A 20,889-nucleotide genomic window follows, 5' to 3' on the forward strand; every position below is an offset into this window, starting at 1 on the left:
GGGGCTGCCTGTCCCCTGGCATGGGTTGGGACTCCCCCCACCACCCCCCAGAGGCTGCAGCGTCCAGTGCACATGCTGACCACACCCAGCCTGGCTCCCTGCTACAGATACGCTCTTCCTGTGACCCCAGTGAGTCCCTGGAAAGTACTCTGGAGCCAGAAGGCCGTCATTTAGGCAAGTCTGCTGGTAGAGCGTATTCCCACTTCTGTGCTGACTCATTGCGAGTCCTACTTCTCCTCTCACTGTGGCCCAAATAGTCAGTGTTCATCTACACATCCCTTTGTGATTTGGGTCCCCACGACATTCACTATTACCTCTCCCGCTCCACTTCTCACTGTCAGTTGAGACAAATAACCTGCGAGTTTTGGCATCTGCAATGGGCCTCCTGGTCAGTGAGAAAATTAACCAATCTGCCTACCTTCTCTTTGCTACTTTCCCACACCTTGCATGCGTACAAGAACCCAAGACGTGTTATTTTCTTGGCTTGCTATACACTTCTCGTTACTAATCCTGAGGTGACAGAATTGGACTTAGTGACAGGCTGAAGGCTACCATGACAACCAGCTGACGCAGGCACTACACACGGAGGGCATTTTCAACAGGTCTGTGTAAAAAGCTTGCCCTCTGGGCAGGGGCCACATGGGTATTTATGCACGAGACACACCTAGGGACATGGTGCCCTTTATGTCTTCGGAGGACCGTATGCACGTTAATGAATCTAAAAGAAAGAGTGAAGCCTTATTTTGTAATTTGGGAAAGAAGAACTGGTTGGTATTGGAACTGGAAAAGAATCTGGACCTTTCTCCAGGCTCACAGGATGCAAGGTGGGATTCCCTCAAAACGCTTGGCTCGCTGAAGCGATCCCGAGGGAGCAAAGGACAGTAACGGGAATATGATGTGGCTTCCTGCATAATTTTTCTCTTATGTAGCTCTAGGGTATTGGCTCCTTCCATTCTGGACTCCCCAGGCTTCTTTCGGCAGCCTGGGTCTTTCAGTAAACTCACTAAGGTGGTCCCTCTTTCTTTCCTGCCCCCTCTCTCCTCAGGTGTTCGAGTAGGTGGTCAATCACCCACCTCCGCATCTGCACACAGACAGATAGAAGGAAACTTTCCACTTTTTCTAAATATGAAAAAAAAAAAAATCACATCTGCTAATATACTTAAAAAAAAAACAACCACCCAGCTAGGAGTTTCCACAGGAACACTACAGACACCACAAAGAACAGGAAGAAATATGCCTTTTATTAGAAGTCTCATATGTACAGGGAAAGCTGTTTCTCACAGCTCCGGGAAGGCTGTGAGAAAGAGCCACTGTCCTCCAAGGTCACCGTGCTGACATTGGTAACACCACTGAGTATCGCCACACATTAGGAACACAAAGAACCATTACACAGAAATGCAAAAAAGACAATAGGTACATGTGGACATTTCACATATTTTCTAAAAACAAGTGGACACAAAAATACAATGTGCCAGTAAAAAAAGAAAAATAGGCATATCAGTACATGTCTTTTGTTTTGTTTTGTTTTGTTTTCTTTTCTTTTTTGTTACTACATGGTATGCCGAGCTTTCACCTCAAGCCTTTGCATCTCGGGATTTGCAGGCACTTTAGCAACCCAGCCACGGTTTACAGTACACGACGTTCAGACCGACAGCTGAAAACAGGAGCAACCAAGGTCCTCATAACCCCCACACACCTTACAATATTGACACGAGAGCCCAGGCTTTTGTTACCACTGTTTGGGGACACCAGAAGGTTTGCCGTGTGATAGAACAGCTTTTCCCTTATTTGTCTTCTTTGTCTCGGGGCAGAATTATTTAGGAGCCCGGATGGCATCACCAGGCAGAAATACAACGCACTAGACAAATGTCATTTCCAACTGACTTTCAACACCGTAGAGAGCAGATGAGTTTTGAGAATCCCAAAATGACTGTCTGATTTATCTTTGTCCCACTCTATGCCCTTCCTGCCAACCTGTCAAATGAAAACTAATTAAAATAATTACTGGGATGTTGTGGGCCAGAAGCTCATTCTGGGAGAATTCTTTTCTTAGCTCCCACCTCCCACATCACGATACACACAGGGCGGGTGGGCTGGCTCTATCGTTCCCCGACCGGGAGTCAGTCCCTCTCCCACGTCCCCCACACAGAGCTGCGCTGACTCAACACACGTGTCAGGAACATGACTGAACAAGTGTATTTATAAACACGGACGAGAATGATCACTTTATTGGTAATGTCGAGTTCTAAGGCAGTTGCAAAAGGACCCCCCATGATAACCAGACAGCGTTGGATATGGCTTAGCTTCTTTCATGGGATGAAGGAACGTTCCTGTGGCAAGGAGCTGAGAGAGAACAGGGAAAACCATGCTGATTACAAAGTACTATAAATGACTGTGCTGTGAAGTACCATAAGGCCCCAATTTCTGGTGTCTGTCACCCACGTGGATCCGCCAGACACTGGGATGTCGCCTCACATCAAAGAAAACTGAAAGGGGAAAAAGAAGGATCTGTATCACCCTCACTTCAAGGTAATTTGTCACCATAAGTTGTCGGGGGCCGAGATGCAGAGCCACGGACAGCTCACCATGGGGGGTGGGGGCGGGGGGCGGGGCACAGTCCTGGGACTCCAGAGAGAGGCAGAGCACACGGATGCCTTGAACCGATGATTGTCGGGAGGCGGGAAATCCTTCCATGAAACAGACGCTGGAGACATGGTGGCAAAGACATTAAGGCCTTCCATTTCTTTGCCCACACTGCTTAAAGGCACTGATACCAACAACAGAAATATTCCATAGTACCATCGAGGTTTTAAAAAAACTCCCAAAATACAAGTCTTCATAAGAAAATGTCCTTTATTGCCTGACACGGAGCCTCCGCTCTTCTCCTGCTCAGGAATAGAAGGGTTTCCCTTTCTCAGGAGTCTGGAGTCTGTTCAGCCTAGCGACCTGAGAAGGGGAGGGGGGCACATCCTGCCGGAAGGGCCCCTTGGGAGGGGTATAACTGGGGTCCTGGACTTTCTTGTATGAGTCATAGTTGTTGAGCCCCTCTGGAGGAGGCGGCTGCTTCTTCATCTGCTGCTCTTTCCGCCTCTGCTCCTGGCGAAGGAGCTCCTGTGTCTCCAGCATCACCCTGGCGTTGAAGCCGTGCCCGCCCAGGTAGCCGTTCCTGGAGCCTTGGTAGCTGGAGTACCTGGGGTTCTCCTTGGCACTCTGGAAGCCTTCCCCGGGGGAGTAGTTCTGCTCCCAGGAATCCTGGGACACGGAGCTGGGGTTTTTCCTGCTTTGCCTAGAAAGCAAATCCTGAAGGTTAGTATAGGAGGGTTGGGAGAAGGGGAGAGAGAGAAAGGAAGCAAGGGCGGGGGGTGCGGGGGGACGAAGCGGGGTGGAACATGCATTTGAATCTCTCGACCAAAGGCGCTGAGCTACAATCATGCATCAGCCAGAATGATGGGGGGAGGGGTCCCTGGAGGATTAAAACACGACTGTCAACAAACAGTGGCCAGACGGGAGAGAGAGCTAAGGGACTCCGTGGCATCCAGCAAAAGGGTCCTCTGTGTCTGGGTAGGCACTGTCTGTTCTGCTTGGGGTAACCGTCTGTCCTGCCATTTAGACACACCGGCAAAACGCTGTAAAGGAGTATTAGAGATCTGGTAGCTTCGGCCGCAGCCGTAATTGCTCGTTTCAGAACGTTACAATTCAACCCTAAACAAGCAAAACAAATATTTTACACAGCTGCCACCATAATGCCCGAGTCTCGAGCTAATATGAAGTGCCCGTAATGGATTACGGTATGAGTTCAGTTATGAAAGATTTAAGTCTAGACTCCTATATGATGAAAAATGCAACAGGCGGTCCCTTAAAGCCCCGGCTTTCGAGATGTATATGTCAGCAACTGACACTCTTCAGAAAACATGCTCATCAAGCTGGTAAAACCTGGAAGGCTGGAGAGTAAGCACTATTTTCCCACACACTATACCCTCACTGAGGGCCGGGACTGTCTCCTTCACTCATTTTCTGTCATCCCAGGATAGGGAAATAAATCAGAGTCATATAGAAATTTCGAAGTCTTATCACTTCTGCAATAAAGTTGCACATCATTTTCAGGAAACATTATTGTTCTGAAACATCTTTAATTTACTATCAAGTCTCTAGATGCTTTTATGAATTTACAATAAGATTGGCTATGATAAAGTAAAACAATTTGGTGCCAGAAAGGAAGACATGTCCTAATTTTTCGCCTTAAAAATGGAAGAGAGGAAGAGAGAATTGAGTAATAAAACAAAATATATTGCTCCATTTATCAATAAGAAAATCATCTGGCGACAGTATGTAGTGCTCAGCCTTTCGCATCAACACACACGACATGACGGAATGTTCAGGAAGACTCATGTGAAGGGAAAATAAGGTCTAGGCAGCTACAGGGCTCCCACGGGCATGGAGAAATTTGCATTTTTGAACATTCAGAAGTGCTACCAATATGGTTCGGGATGAAATCCGCCCATTTTCCACATGGCCTAAAATTCAGCTGGGGATATTTTCAATAAGGAAAATGAACTAATGTCCAGCATCATCTCTGGATATGACTAAGATTAATTGAGCGGTCCTCAGTATCTCTATCTGGCTCTCTTTTAATGGGAATCGGACCATTTGTACCATCAGCCCAGGCAAGAATCCTTAGATTTGATGGAATAGTTTATTTGCCTAAAGCACTGATTATCTTCACTTAAAAAGTCATAAATTAATCTGCCCAGGGACATGAATGATGGAAAGTGCCAGCTTGAAACCAGGGATTTGACATTAATCATGAAACTTTAATTAAAACAACGAACTTGTTACTGATGTTCCAGCAACAAAAGTGGAATTCCTTCATGGGTTAGTTATCAATTTAAAGATAACCAGAAATAGGCTGCAGAAATGTCAGCTCTTTTCCATTCTTAGCCTACTGAGATCCACTAACCATCTCCATCCCCCAACCCCAGACGCTATAAAGCCCGAGGCTTCGCTCTATGGCACTCATGCACCAGAAGTTGAATTCTGAATCCTTTCAGGAAGACAGAGTCTTTCTTATTTAAACACACTGAGAAGTCACCAAAGGTCTGTTAGGGATAGAAATTATGATGATGTGAGAGAAAGAATTTCTGGTAGCTAAAATATTCTTCAAATTAGGCAGGACAGAGGGAAGAAAGCAGATCTGCCTGAGATATGAAGTAAGACACGTGGGGAAAGTACATACGCATGGGTACACACGCATGCACATGTTCCCATGTGCCCACGCATGCGCACACGCACACGTGCCCGCGCTGCACGTGCCCGTGCATGCACTCTTGGTAAGGAAACCACTGGTACCAATAAGCCCTTGATTAAGGAGAGGACGAGAAATGAGCAGCTCATAAAGAAACTCCAGAATAGAGCAGACAATGAGAGTTTTCTACACTAGGCTCAGGATCAACTGGACAGAGATTCCAATCTTGTCTGCCACTCACCAGGTGTGTGATCCTGGGAGGGTTATACTGTTTGGGCCCAAATTGTCTCATCTGTGAAATAGGCTAGATCCCTAATCTCATAGGATATGGGGAGAAACCAAGGAAAGAGGATGTGTCAAATGCTTAGAAAAGCATGGCACACAGTGAATGGTTAACTAATGGGCGTTGGAAGTACAGTTTGAAGGCCAAGTCATTTTGCCCTCAAAGATGAGCCTCTGGGTTTTGGGGTCATCTTTATGACCAACGGGGAAAAAAAATAAGCAAAAATAAGCATCCGTCCTTTGTCAAGAGGACTGGGCCGAGACCAAGAAGCAGGAGAGGCACCAAATAACTGAGGTGGTTTCACTAAGTGAAGGCAACCCCACTTCCTCAGAGACTGGAAAGGAGTTTTTGACTATCCCATGATTTCTTAGTCAAAAGCCACAAATTAACAACAGCAGGAACAAAATATCAATCTCCTTTCACTGAATTCCTTCATAACCAACACAAAGGTTTGTTTGGTCCTGGAAAGAGCCCACTTGAGTCTTCTGAATCCACTCAAAGCAAATGCCCGGGTTTGGCAATAACTATCACTCAATGATTACAACCACTTCCAAGATGGCCTAAAGACCACCAGCCTATAGAGGGCTTACACCAAAGACCCAATGCTTCAGGAAAGCCATCTCTCTGTCTGTGACTGTAAGGGAACATACTTCTACTCAGTTTTAGAGTTGCCTTTTGAATACTAAGAAACTAATCTAGAAATGTTAAAAGGATTAAAAAGAAGAAAGTAAAAAAGAAAAAAAGATAACTAATTTAGGAATTCAAAGATTTAAAAAGAAATCCTAGTCTGGTTGAGAATTAAGTGTGTGTTCATTCAGGTCTCTCCTTCCAAACGAGTGTTATTACCTGAGTTTCTTACTGACATTTCAAAACGAAACTCGAATTCTGTCTAGAGGTTTGTTAATTACAGTTAGAATTTACAAACCGCTCCCCTTGTATCCAGCCCTCTAATTCAAACCACCTTGTCCAATGCTACTGATACAAAGAACGACCATTTGTTTTATTTTATGCTCCACTTTGCAAGAGAATTTCTGCTGTGTGTGAAGTCTTTTTGGTATCAAATGCCACACCAACTTGTTTAGACAAAACTCTAATTGTCAACATCCAAAAGGCAGAGGTCAAGTATCTTTAAAGAATCTCACATGTCAGAAATGTGGGTTTGACTCAAGCCCATGGAGGCTATTGCAATCTCCCCCTGAGCTCCTCTTTGGTCTCTCTACCTTCCTCTAGATCTCTGCACACAGCCTTCGTCAAGTGGTGCCGCTCTACAGGGAACCAAGCTGGGGGCAAGGTTCCGGAATCTTCCTCACAATCGCCATTCCCATTGAGAAACTGTTCTCTGATGGAAGAGAACAACAGGCTGTACAAGGCCTACCAGCCCTCTTGCCTGAAACTACAGCTCATTCTTTTTGGAATTTCTGCTTTTCTCATACTAATACAGAACACAATGCCTGGTCCTAAGGGGGCTTTGGTCAACCCAGAGGGATTTTCTGTCACCACTGGCAGTGGTAGAAGGAGCCCTCTCCATGAATCAGATCCTTCTTCTGGGTTCTTCAGAAGGGAGAGGGACGGCAAGCAAAGGCAGCTCAGAGAAGAAGGAGGTGGGGACGAGAGCAGAGGCTCAGTCTGGAATACTGGGCTACCCGGGAGCACGACCAGGAGGAAGTCAGCAGAAACACCCCATCTGTCCTTGTCCTCTTGCCCAGCACCGGGACCTGACAGGCTCTTCTACCACATGTCCTTCCAGGCCCTCGGCCACCATCTCTCCCACTTCCCTTCCTTAGCCCCATGCATTTCCCAACTCACTCCACCCCTTACATAAGCTTTCTGATATTTTTCCTTCATCTGTTATACTCTTGAACACCACAAACATTTATGAAGCCAAACAATTTGCCAATAAAATCAGATCACAGCCCCTGCACAGGCAATGCTGTTCCCATGGGCCACGACATGCTCCTGACCACCAGGTAGGTCAACAATGCACATAACTGCACTCATCTTTCTGATGGAAAGCAAGCCACACGGGTGGGGTGGAGGGCTTTGACACAGAACCCCCTTTATGTAGAATCCTTCAAGTGTTCTCCATTTGATGCACTGAGCTGATTCATACAGTGGCCTTCTTCCAAATGCTAAGGGCAGTAGAGCACAGAGAGAAACTTTACACCTACTCCCATTAAAATTCCAGACTTGAGAACCAAAACCTTTGGTAGCAATGAGCCTTATGAAATTAGGGTTTAGGGCATGGGCAGGTTTGGGTTCTGAATGTTGGCAGAATCAGTTGTGAGACCTTGGGGGAGGTACCTAATTTCCCTGAGCCGCTTCCTTGTAGGACAACATGATTTCCAAGGTCCTGTCTAGACCTAAACTTCAATGACTCTTACTTAGAGAGGGCTAAATAAATATTCTCCTATTTAAAAGAAAAAACCAGTCTCCTATTTAAAAGAAAAAGTAATTTAGTTTTCTAAGGAGATACAGCTTTATAGATTAAAAAAGAACAACTGAATGAACAATACTACAATACCAGTAATACTACGATCACGATGACTACAATAAAGTATTCAGCCTGGTACAGAATTTCATTCATATCTTCATTCCCTTGTCTGATCTGCAACAACGTAGCCAAGTCCCTCATGGTTATTATAGTGATTATTTAACATTTAAAGGGACTCATCATTCTTAAAAATTTGAAGGAAATCAAGACTACTTTTATATCAGTCGTTCAAGTTTACATGTATAAGCACTTGCCGCCCCGGCCCCCAGGGCTCTGCTTGCATTCCAGGCAATCCACCTGATATGAACATGGTCAACATAGTTTCTTTCCCACCCAAAATGTTTTTGTCACCTGCTTTTGAAACAGAACAAATGCCTGCAGGAATTGTGATTATCGGAGTGCCTCCTGAGAAGTTTGGGAAGATGAGCGTTTTTAAATGCTTTTATTCTTTTTTTTTTTTTTTTAAGATTTTATTTATTTGACAGATCTCAGGTAGGCAGAGAGGCAGAGAGAGAGGAAGGGAAGCAAGGCCCCCTGCTGAGCAGAGAGCCTGATGCGGGGCTCGATCCCAGAACCCTGGGATCATGACCTGAGCCAAAGGCAGAGGCTTTCACCTACTGAGCCACCCAGGCGCCCCAAATGATTTTATTCTTTACTGTGCATGGAGGAAATACCTAAATGGAAAAAGGTCTATCATTTCAAAGTATTAGGGCTCAGTCACCTGAGAGACCCTGCCGGCTTGTCAGCTAATGAGGTGGGCATCCCTGGGACTCTGGGTCAGCACTGAGCAAAAGCAAGCATGGCAGGAGAGTGAGAGTAAGATCTCCCCTGAGCACAGACCACAGACCCTTCACCCTACTCTTTCACAGAGCCCTGGATCCACACGGTACCAGATACACTAGTTGGCCAGGCAGAGGAAGAGTTCGCTTTCCATTTTTCAGCGGAAGAGACCGTCTGGGAAGTAGCAGAGCCAATACCAGATCCGAGGTGTGACCCCTCAGCCCAGTCCTCCTACGTCAGCTCATCTTGCTCTCAGTCCGGGAGTTTGGGGTGAGAAAGCAGCATCCCCTGCGCGGGGAGATGGCCATGCAGGCTGAGCCATGCTCCCCTCCCCCCGCCTCTCACCCCCCACCCTCTACCCCACCACCACCCCGAGGCTGCTTTCCGCAGGGCTACCGCGAGAGAGTGGGAGAAGCCAGCGCGAAGTGTCGCAGGGAAGGGTTTGCTACAGCCCGGTGGCTGTGAGCTCGGGGCGAGGGCTCGTACCGGGGCAGGGAGCTGTACTGGCGCTGCGCCTGCTGGAACCCTTCGCGCTCCTCCTGCCGCTGGCGCTGCATCTGCACCTCCACCGACACCGAGTGCCTGCCGCTCTGCGCCGCCGCTCTGGAGTTCGGCTGCGGGACGGAAACGCACACGGGTTAGCAAGAAGGGAAGGGTGGATGTCACGGGACTGCTTGACCCCGCTCCGATCATAAGGATTGCCTCGGAAACACATTACACATTCTATGAATTTTTAAAAAGTCGATGGCTGTGTTTTCTATTTGCTCTTCCGAGCGCGCAGTACTCGAGCATCTTAAATTTTGCTTATGGCTGGAGGGTGGTCTGAAATTGAGAGGTCAACTTTTCTAGTCTTCCTCACGAGGTTTGGTAAATACCAACATTAGATACCACTTTGTATCCCATGTCTCTCTGGCAAATATAGGGGAGTGAGTCTGCTCATTAGACCAGAGGAAGCCAATGCCAAAAATAAACAAGTCCCTAAACATCTGCTACAATAATTCACAAAAGTGGGGGGAGTCCGTGAACGTTGGCTGAGCTGGTGAATTGTTTCAGCAGCTACATATTTTAGCCTAGCAAGAGACGACAATATAGTGGATTCCCCTTTTATTAAAGGATGAGTTACATTTTGAAACAAGATTGGCTGAAACTAGTCACGCTTGCCATAGGTCTCCTCCAACCCACAGATGGCGGCCACATGGGAACGGAAATGCTCATCAAAAGAACAAACCCAAAAGCTAACAGCTACTTGAATGGGTTATGAGATAATACATGTTGCCTTCTTATTAGGAAATGGCATGTTTTTTTACCTGGGTTAATTAAATTCTATGGAGAAATTTTCACTCCTTCTGGCTAAACACACTGGTCAGCAGGTCATCTACTGACTGCTGCGTCTCAGCAAAATCAGATATCGGCTATGTAGACTGTTCCTTGCAGACCAAGGCCCCGTGGATGCTTCAACTTCTCACTGATAGTTTTCAGCTTACCTTCCCTTCTAGATCTGCCCTTTTAAATGAAAGTAGCTCTGCTCAAAATAGACAGTGGTGCCTCTAACTTTACAAAACACCCACCGATAGTTTATCTTAGCATCAGTGACACTAAGTAACCCATCTGGGCACTGTGGACCTCTGTTCCCCTTTGTGTTATGCAACATTGCGCAACAGGAATATTCTGCGTGAAGAATGTCTCTTAAAAACAAGCTATCGATTTTCTTTGGGAGTTGAAAACCAGTGGCAGACTTTGACTCGACACTAATTTCCTAAAATAACAGTCTTCGCATTCGCTCCGAGAGTTGTAAGATAACATGTGGGCTTGCTACTTAAGGAGTGGCTCCTGTGGTTGGTTTTTGTGTGAACAGAATGCAAGCATCGTCTATTGTTCTCTTTCTGCCTGGCCAGCATTATCTTATTTGTTGGTAAGCAATAATAAGGCAATATATGGGACAAAAATTTCAAAGCATATGGGCATAGTCAGTGAGCATATTAAAAATATCCCGATACAAAAATAATGTGTGAAGAGATTAGGCTTTACAATACCCCAGTCTCTACTAGTGGATGTTTATAACCACACTCACCGGAACAAATGTGTGTTCTGAGACCCGCTCCACAACACCGTTCAAATAACACATCAGCAGTGCCTTCAGCAAGGAAAACACTTTGCTGAGTGAGTTCTGCTTATGCAAACAAAGCATCAACCAATTGTTCATCAACTCCATTAAGGAAGACAGACATTTTCTTCCATTACACTCGATGAGGCTGGCCAAAAAGAGAACTGAGTGTTTCTATTGTTCATGGTGAGGCATGGGAAGCTTGACAGAAGCCACTGGACGGAGGGAAAGCAAAGCAAGAAAATACTACACAATTGCCTTTACACCCTCAAAAAAGAACCACGTTTTCCTTTCCTTTTCATTCAGTATAAGCTATATACATGTGTCAAGCAGTCTTGAAAGATCTGGCATTCTCCAGTAGGATTTAGTCACCAGCTTTTTAAGCTCATGCTGTTCTGTGACACACTGCTTGTGGAGATGTGAAAAGAAAACGCAAGGTCTTGTAGAAATTTCAGGTGTATTTTTAAGTTGTTTCTCCCAGAGGCCTGAAAATTTGATTCTGACAGGAAAAAAAAAAAAAGAAGAAGAAGAAGTTGAAGGGCTTTTGCTTCCTCCAGTGTGTGGTTTCTGACACCATTCTCCTCAAATCTTATCAGTGGCGAGCATCTAGTTGGATCTTGATGCATTCTAATAATAAAATTATCATCACACGGGATCGGAAAACTTAACATGAATGAATGAATTTGGTATTAGCAAACTGACATATGTCATCCTAGTCTGCCCACTAGGATGAAATATACACCTTAACCTTACCATGAATATTTTATTCCATTTCTCTTTTTCAAAGTGTGCAAACGGGTAAGTTCTTAAAAAGAATCACCCTTATCTTTAGGATGAAACATTACTGAGCTGCAGATTTCCAGGAGGCTTATATACATGAGCAGCCCAGAGCAACACCTAGGTAAATTCATCCTGGCAAGTTTCATACTTGGCCTAAATCAAAAATAACCTGACCCATGATTTCAATGACGATTGCATAATCATGTAAATTGTGGGAACATTATTATAATGGACAATCCTGACTTTTAAATACTGGGGTTTCCATCTCTCTGGCAGAAATAGAATAATGTATCTGGAGTCCAGAAATCACAAAAATAAAGAAATGAGGAAAGGTAATTTGTAACCCCAGAGAGAAGTGCAGGTTTTCAAATAAAACAGTAACAATAAGCACCACAACAAAGTAACATGTATACAGGGAAACACATGGGTAAATTACAGTTGTTATAATTCTGGAGATTCACCAGCCAATAAGGTAACAGCTCTGTTTTTAAGAGTGCAAATTACAAATAACCTGGCCTTGTTCATGATGAAATTCGTGACAAGCAATGACCTTTCAAGTAAAAAAATAGCCAAGGTTGCCACAGCCATGGTAATGTAGAGATTGTAAATAGAAATAAATACGTGGTGACATAGTATGAGTACACTCGAGGGCCATGATATGTGGATCTCTTCATGGCTCCTGTTTAAAACCACAGTGAAAACTATGTTACTTTTGTAAGTGAGTTGCAAAGTGCTGGTCTTTATCATGATTATAGAGAGATATTATTTATACCATACAAACAACTGTATAAGCTTTGGAAAAGCTACGCAACTTGCCCATCATTTACTGACGTAAAACAAAATATTAAAAATATCATCTACAAAGTGTTTTCATCACGTTAAGTCATTAACTAAGCATTTTCCTCAATTATACAAAATCATTCTTTTGCGGAAGTGAAAATAATCAATACAAAAAAAAAAAAAAAAAAAACCCACAAAACCAAAAAGGTTAACAGTTCATGGGCTAAAGAAAGAAGAAAAATAAATTACGCACCATACAATGTTTCAGCGCCAGTTAGAACTAGGCAATGTTGTCAAACTTTTAGAGCTTAATACACAAGTGCATGTGTTACATAGGAAAGAAAATTCATTAATGTTTTATGAACATTTAGAGAAGATAATTTTCAGATACTCTAACTTTTCTTCATGTAAAGCAGCATGTAAGCCTACATGTGTGTGCACCTGTATCTGTTCACATATACGCACATGTATGTGCTATTCTTATAAATGATAGAGAGAGAGGGAAAGAGAGGGCTGAGAGGGGCAACAAGGAGAGGAAGAGAGAGAATCTTAAGCAGGGATGGAGCCTCAATCTCATGACCCTGAGATCATGAACTGAGCTGATACCAAGAGTTGGAGGCTCAACTGACTGAGCCACCCAGGAGCCCATCTAAATGATACTTTTGAGTGACTTTCCTATTTAAATTATCAATGATCAAAATTCCCAAATTTTCCCATACATTCAAAGGGCACATATTGAAAGCAAAAATGAGCTACAAAAAGTTTGTCTGCTTCGGAGGCAAAGCTGTGGTGAAGATGACGGCCACGATCACTGAAAGAACACACGCCCACCTGAGATCTGGAGTCCCCATTTCAGCAATTCAAATGTGCTGCAACCCTAATATACATCCCACGTGCTGATAAAAATGGTAATTTACACATTTGGTAGCGGGCAGGAAGAACAGCTACGCCACTGAATCACGTAAAGAGTGTAAAACGTTTATTCTTTTTCAAAAGGGGCAACTGCTAATCTTGGTAATTATTTTCTGAAGCGGACCCACTAAAAACTTTTAATCAAGACAAAGTTAACTTTTGCCTATTGATCCCGCCTTCGCAGCCCTCCACCTCTACCCCATCACCCAAGGTACTTCTATAACTATCGATCGAACTCTTGTGGGTTCTGAATATTGAAAAGCTTAATTGCTACTAATGATGTGACTAATGCTTGAAAAATCTGCAGAGCATACCAGTTTCCCTCATAAAGTTTTTATAAATGCATGTTTGATTTTTATACACCGTTTGTCTCTATCTCCTCTTTCCCAACCAGTGTCCGGATCTACTTTTCCCCGCCGCCCCGCCCTCAAACAGCAGGTAGGTTGAAAATACAGAGCAGCTCTACAGAACAGGCGAGCTCTCTAGTGTCACGTGCTAATGGCAGCCTAAAGCAGAGTCACTCGTTTCCACTACCGGACACCTCTGTGGGTGGCACAGCTCACTGGTCATGGAACCTTTGGCTGGGGGGACGGGTCCTGGGGCTACAAGAAAGGGGTCTGCTTTGCAGCAGCGTGGGGGCTTTGGCCATGAGTAAAGGGCCCTCCCTTTCCTGCGGAAATGGCTTTCTCCAGGTCGACTTCTAAGGGAGGTGATTTCCACCCAATGTGAACTGCGAGGCCTTCAACCGAGAAGGTGTTTTTTGAGTCAAGGCATGGAGCCCCATTATAAGAAAATCAGAGCATATACTCTTGAAGTCTTAAGAAAGATGAAAACCAAAACAAAAGCATCATTTGCTCCGATTCCCCAGGTACAGGGAAGACAATTTGGGGGCGTGGAGTGGCTGTGTACTACCGACTGGCTTGCTAATTAAAGCAGACAAAACCCTAAAAAGGGAAGAGGAGCCATTAAAAGTGCAAGACAGAAAAATGGAGAAAAGGACAGATTTTTTTTTTATTATTTGTTTAAAGACAGCTAGGAAGAAAGCTTGGGGGAGAAGAGGGTATTCACATCGCAGAGGATCAATTTTCCATCTGAAGGACTAAACTACTTTCAGTCACTACCAACCCGGGATGGAAAGGATTTAGCAATATAGCTATTAAAGGCTCCATTATCCCATCTATCAACCGCCTCAGCCAGCAAGTCTCCTTGTGGGCAACACTCAGGTATCTGCAAAGTTTTAACAGCATACTGTACTTCTGTCTGCAGCCTGCAATTTAATTCTTTTAAAAGCAACACTAAGTCCTGTCCATATCTGAGCTCTGCGATAATAACCCTAACCTCAGCTATTGTTCCATTATCTTAAGAAAGATTTAAAACAACTTGCTGCTTTATTTATGTTGTACCTGGCACGACACCAGGGAAGAAGTTGCTTTTTCTCCTTCTCCTTCTCCTTCTTCTTCTCCTTCTTCTTTTCTTACCCAACTTGGGATAGAATTCACTTTAATTATGGAGGTAAGGAAATTTTCTGGGCCTCTGCTCCTCTAAAGACCTTTTGTGCCACAAATCAGCTCCCTCAGGCCCAAACATTATTTTGAACAAAAGCCCAGTAACAGGTGCATTCCACACTACTGGAATTTAGGGAGAACATTTTGAAAATGGATGAATGGAAAAGGGCTACTTGGATGAATTTTCTGCAGCATGGCTCTCTGTATGTAAAGTAATTGGCTTGGATCTTTTTCTGTGTGATACATCTGGTTGCATTTTGCGTGTGGCATTTCCAGCAAGCATGGCAATTTCAACTACTGTGGACTAAGACGGACACATAGTTTGAAGATGAGTTTGTGGCTCCTTATAACGAGAATGACTGCAAACCATTCTAATGGGTGAGATCACAGTTTCATCCTTTCCAAACACAGTGACCTTTCAAGGTCAGAGTACATACAGGAAAAGAAAAGAAAAAGACTCTAAGACACTCAAAGCTCATTTTATAAAACATAACAAAAACCATACACCCAGCTACATTTTGAACAACTGAGCAGCTCTTATTAAGGCAACAATGAGAATTGGTAGGAAAATTAATACACTAGGTAGAATTACAGTCACTTGAAGCCCATTTATATGATTAGCAGAAAGGAGAGTACACAGCAAGATCCCAATTGTTTGAAAATTAAAAAACAAAAAGAAAGAAAAGGTCAACTTCTGACCCACAATTTAGGAAATTATTCCATTCTTATAGTAATCAGCTTGTCATCCAAATAATTCCCCACTCACTCATTACAGGAAATGATAATACAAGCCAAGTGGTCAGTCTAAAGTTGCGATGGCATTTTGTTATACAATGATTTGGCCTATGACCTTCAGTAGGTGAGTTTCTGGATGTGTAAGATTTTCTCAAACATTTTCCCTGACAGGATTGTATTAAGCAGATAAATAGAAGTCTATGCCAACATATTCCCCACTACCATTAAGAAAAAAAAAACCCGTATAAATGAATCAAAATTGGTATTAAATCATTTCCACATCTTCCAATGAAAAACATCTACACCTAAGAAGTATGAAATGCTCATTTAGCCTCAAACAAATTTGGACATTTGCATGGGGATACAATGTCAGCAACCAGAAGTCCAATCAATCTGAGTTCCCAAATACATGTTTCTCTCTTTCTCAAAGTTATATATTTAAAATATATTTCAACTTCAGTGAGGTGTTCTTTCTTTCAAGTACATGCCAGCACGTGTACTTGAAATTGAAATGATACAGAGAAGATGTGCACGGCCCCCAAAGTGAACACCGAGGTCATCTTTCAAGCCTTTCCTAACCAGTCACACTGATTTGGCCATGGTTCCTCTGTGCTTAATACTCTGTGCACACCTGTATCACAAACTGTACAAAATACTCTTTTCTTTTGGATCGGCTCGACTGAAGAGTTCTAAGGGTAGTCTTTCCTTCCCGTCTTTGTCCTCCCATACCAAACACACTGACTAGAACACAGCAATAAGCACTCAATACATCTGATCAACTAAATAATTAATTATTTAATTCTGGTTTGAAATCTACATTCCCAAGTAAAGTAAAGAGGTATTCTGCTGCTCCTCACAGTGTGGTATGGGGACTAAGAAACCCAGGCAGGCTCTTGCTGGTCAGGACTCTGTGTTTGAGAACCATTTTCATATAGCATTGGTCTTCTCCCTCAGGTGACCACCGTACTCTTTCCTCTTTTCAGCCTTTCTGTGCAAATATACATAGCTAAGGATGTTTACCACACCTCAAAAGAGAATCCTGCTTCAAATCCATTGACATGATACATCACATCAATAAGAGAGGGTAAAAACCATCTGATCATGTCAATAGATGCAGAAAAAGCATCTGACAAAGTACAACATCCATTCACAATAAAAACCCTCAAAAAAGTAGGCCCAGAGGGAATATACCTCAACATCATAAAGACCATCTATGAAAAACCCACTGAGAACATCATACTCAATGGGGAAAAACTGAGAGCTTCCCTTAAGGTCAGGCACAAGACGGGATGTTCACTCTTCTCACCACTTTTGTTCAGCATAGTGCTGGGAGTCCCAAAGCAATCAGACAACAAAAAGAAATAAAAGGCATCCCAATTAATAAGGAAGAAGTAAAACTTCGGCTAGTTCCAGGTGACATGACACTACATATAGAAAACCCAAAAGACTCCACCAAAAAACTATGAGAACTGATAAATGAATTCAGTAAAAGACACAGGATTCAAAACCAATGTACAGAAATCTGCTGTACTTCTATACACTAATAATAAAGCAACAGAAAGAGAAAAGAAGAGAAAAATCCCATTTACAAGTGCACCAAAAATAATAAAATACTCAGGAATAAGCTTAATTAACCAAAGAGGTGAAAGGTCTGTACTCCAAAACTATAAAATGTTGATGAAAGAAATTGAAGAGGACACAAAGAAATGTAAAGACATTCCATGCTCATGGATTGGAAGAACAGATATTGTTAAAATATCTATACTACCCAAAGCGATTTACACATTTAGTGCAATCCCTATCAAAATACCAATAGCATTTTTTTCACAGAACTAGAACAAACAATCCTAAAATTTCTATGGGACCACGAAAGACCCCAAATAGCCAAAGCAACCCTGAAAAAGAAAGCAAAACTGAAGGCATCAAAATTCCAGACATCGGCTTCTATTACAAAGCTGAAGAGATCAAGAGCGTATGGTACTAGCACAAAAAATAGACACACAGATAATGGAACAGAATAGAAAACTTGGAAATGAATTCACTATTATGTGGTCAATTAATCTTCATCGAAGCAGGAAAAAGCATCCAGTGGGGAAAAGACTGTCTCTTCAACAAATGGTGTTGGTTAAACCTGACAGCCACATGCAAAAGAATGAAACTGGACCATTTTCTTTCACCGTACACAAAAATAAACTCAAAATGGATTAAAGACCTAAATGTGAGACCTGAAACCATAAAAATCCTAAAAGAGAGCACAGGCAGTAACTTCTCCGACATTGGCTGTAGCAACATATTTCTAGATATGTCTCCTGAGGCAAGTGAAATAAAAGCAAAATAAAGTATTGGGACTATAAAAACTACTTTATCAATAGTTTGCTTTTATTTTATCAAAATAAAAAGCTTTTGCCCAGGAAAAGAAACAATCAACAAAACTAAAAGGCAGCTTACCAAATGGGTGAAGATATTTGCAAATGACATATCTGAAAAGGGTTAGTATCCAAAATATATAAAGAACTGATACAACTCAATTCCCAAAAACCAAGTAACCCAATTAAAAAATGGCCAGAAGACCTGAACAGACATTTATCCAAAAAAGACATCCAGAAGGCCAACAGACACACGAAAAGATGCTCAACATCACCTATCATCAGGGAAATGCAAATCAAAACTACAATATCACCTCACACCTATCAGAATGACTAAAATCAACAGTATGAAAAGCAAGTGTTGCTGACGATGCCTCATGCACTGTTGTTGGGAATGCAAACTGATGCAGCCACTGTGGAAAATAGTATGGAGTTTCCTCAAAAAGTTAAAAATAGAACTACCTTACAATCCAGTAATTGCATTACTGGATATTTATCCAAAGAATACAAAAACACGAATTCAAAGGGATACATGCAGCCCTATGTTTATTGCAGCATTATTTACAATTGGCAAGTTATGGAAGTAGCCTGAGCGTCTGCTGATACATGAATGGATAAAGGAGATGTGGAATACACACAATGGAATATTACTCAGCCATCAAAAGGAATGAAATCTTGCCATTTGCAATAACATGAATGGAGCTAGAGAGTATAATGTTAAGCAAAATCAGAGAAAGATAAATACCATATGATTTTGCTCATATGTGGAATTTAAGAAACAAAACAAATGAGCAAAGGAAAAGAGAGAGAGAGAGAGAGAAACCAAGAAACAGACTCTTAACTACAGAGAACAAACTGATGGTTATCAGAGGGGAGGTGAGTGGGGGGGGGGAATGGGTGAATAGGTGATAGGGATTAAGGAGTGCACCTGTTGTTACATGAAAGTGTTGAATCACTATATTGTACACCTGAAACTACCATAACACTGTGTGAACTATACTGGAATTAAAATTAAAAACTTAATTAAAAAAAAAAAAAGAAAGAACCATGCTTTAGGAAACCTAGTAGGAAGAGACTGAGTCAATTATGCCAAACAATATAAATAGATTAACATAATTCAGTCATGCTGCTACCTGGGAATGACTCAATTTACTTAATCAACTAAAAAATAAATGTTTTAGAAAAACAATGCCATTAATAAATATTGTTGCAGGAACACAATTAGAAATTTTCCTAGATATTATATCTGCTGAACTTGTTTTACAACCTCCCAAAGTTAGTCTGGGCTTGATTTCACAATCAGGTCTTACTCTTGGATGTTGGTCTCATTTTGCCAATTGCCTGCTCTAAGTTTCCACCTTCCTCACTTGAACTGAGGTGGCACCACTTCTTCCATTTTTCCTTCTTCTATCTCAAAATTATCTTCCAGGCCTTGTTAAAATATAGATTCCTGGGCTGCACCCAGAGAGGTTGAGATCCAGAAGGTCTGAGGCAGGGCCAGAGAATGTGCAATTATAACAAGCTTCGAAGTGACAGTTCAAAGTGCTGGTCTGTGGACCACACTCGAAGAAGCTCTCCTTCTATCTGCTTTGCCTTACGCACTCAGCTTCCTCTTAAATTTTCATTTTATAACAAAGGGTTTAATAACCAGCACTCAACCATCTACTCTAACTCTCTTGGTTTACAACATCAGAAAAGAGGCCTGAGGAGCCAGATCGCCTGGCCAATAGGCCTGTGCTCTGTACTGATACCATCTTTCTTCAAACTCCTAATCTAGCTTTGAAGCCTCCGACTACATTTCTGCCTTTATCTCTGCTTCCCTACAAAATAACCAACCTCTCAATTCTGGGTCAGCTGGGTACATACCCTTTCCCAAATAAAACAGGATTTTTTTTTTTTCCACTTTAAGCCCTTTCTAACACTACTATTCCTCCTAGTCCTACTTCCACAAATATCTAGTGTAATTATAATTCCAGTGCACTGAACTGAACTCATGAACTTTTTGGACCTTAATCTCTCATCTACTTCAGGAATCACATGGATGGGATACTTTTGACCTCAAATCATCTAGAATTGTCCTACCTCCAAGATCCTGGACTCTAAAAAAATATATCCTCTTGCCCACAGCCCCCTACGCTTTCCAATCCGTAGACCACCGACCTTTCTTGCATCCTCCCAGGCAACTGGGGTAATGCTTCCTTGAGCTGTACTCACCCAACCTGGGCAATGCTCCACCAGCATCTTCCCCAGGCCTCCAGAGTGCCTTCCCTGAGTTTCTGTCATGTGTGTCTTGCCAATCCCCACCACTGAATTAATCCAAACATTGTTCTATTCCCAGTCCTCTAAGTCCTGTTGGCTATGGGCACAGTACAATGTTGACTAGACTTAGTAATACTCTCAGCTAGAACCTCCTACCTCAAGTAGCTTATAAGTTCACCTCTCACAGATTCTCTCTCAAGTTTCCAAAGAGATTCCTCAAAATTCCCATCATCTTGAACCTCTCCATCCCCTCCCACCCCCACCAAATCTCCTCCAGTGCCTCCCATTCCCAGCAATCCCATCTTCTCCAAGGCAAAACACAAGAACAGAGCACAAGTCTGGGGCTGGACTTAGGGGGATTAGCACGGCACTCTGTAGAATTTGGACTCTCTCTTCTGGGCCTTGAGAGGCCATTCAAAATTTTGCTTTAGAAAAACCACTGTGATGGCTGTGAGCAGGACACACTAGAACAGGGATATGGGCAGCTAAACCAGAGGGATTCCACAAATACACAAAGGGGATGAGGGAGAATAAAGAATCAAGAATTCCTAAATACTATACTTTCGTGTAGCCAAAAGTTGAACTAATTTATTCTGGCTCTGATTCTGAGAAAAATGTATATAGAAAAATATTTACTAAAGTTAAAAAAAAA

The 20,889-nt window shown here is 42.8% G+C and overlaps 1 protein-coding gene across 20 annotated transcripts in view; it reads right to left on the bottom strand.

Moving 5' to 3' along the window:
* Positions 1-1,220: 1,220 nt before the first annotated feature.
* The window catches only part of PARD3 (par-3 family cell polarity regulator), a 651,514-nt gene continuing 631,845 nt past the window's right edge, over positions 1,221-20,889 (bottom strand). For all 20 annotated transcript variants that reach the window (XM_047740436.1, XM_047740438.1, XM_047740440.1 and 17 more), the window contains 2 exons: positions 9,283-9,410; positions 1,221-3,286 (listed from right to left, as the gene is read on the bottom strand). In XM_047740436.1, the coding sequence (XP_047596392.1) occupies positions 2,890-3,286; positions 9,283-9,410 (525 nt within the window). In that variant the 3' untranslated portion in view covers positions 1,221-2,889. The remainder of the gene's footprint in view (positions 3,287-9,282; positions 9,411-20,889) is intronic.

Source organism: Lutra lutra, chromosome 8 (genome assembly GCF_902655055.1).
Source record: "Lutra lutra chromosome 8, mLutLut1.2, whole genome shotgun sequence".
In the NCBI taxonomy this organism is placed as follows: domain Eukaryota; kingdom Metazoa; phylum Chordata; class Mammalia; order Carnivora; family Mustelidae; genus Lutra; species Lutra lutra.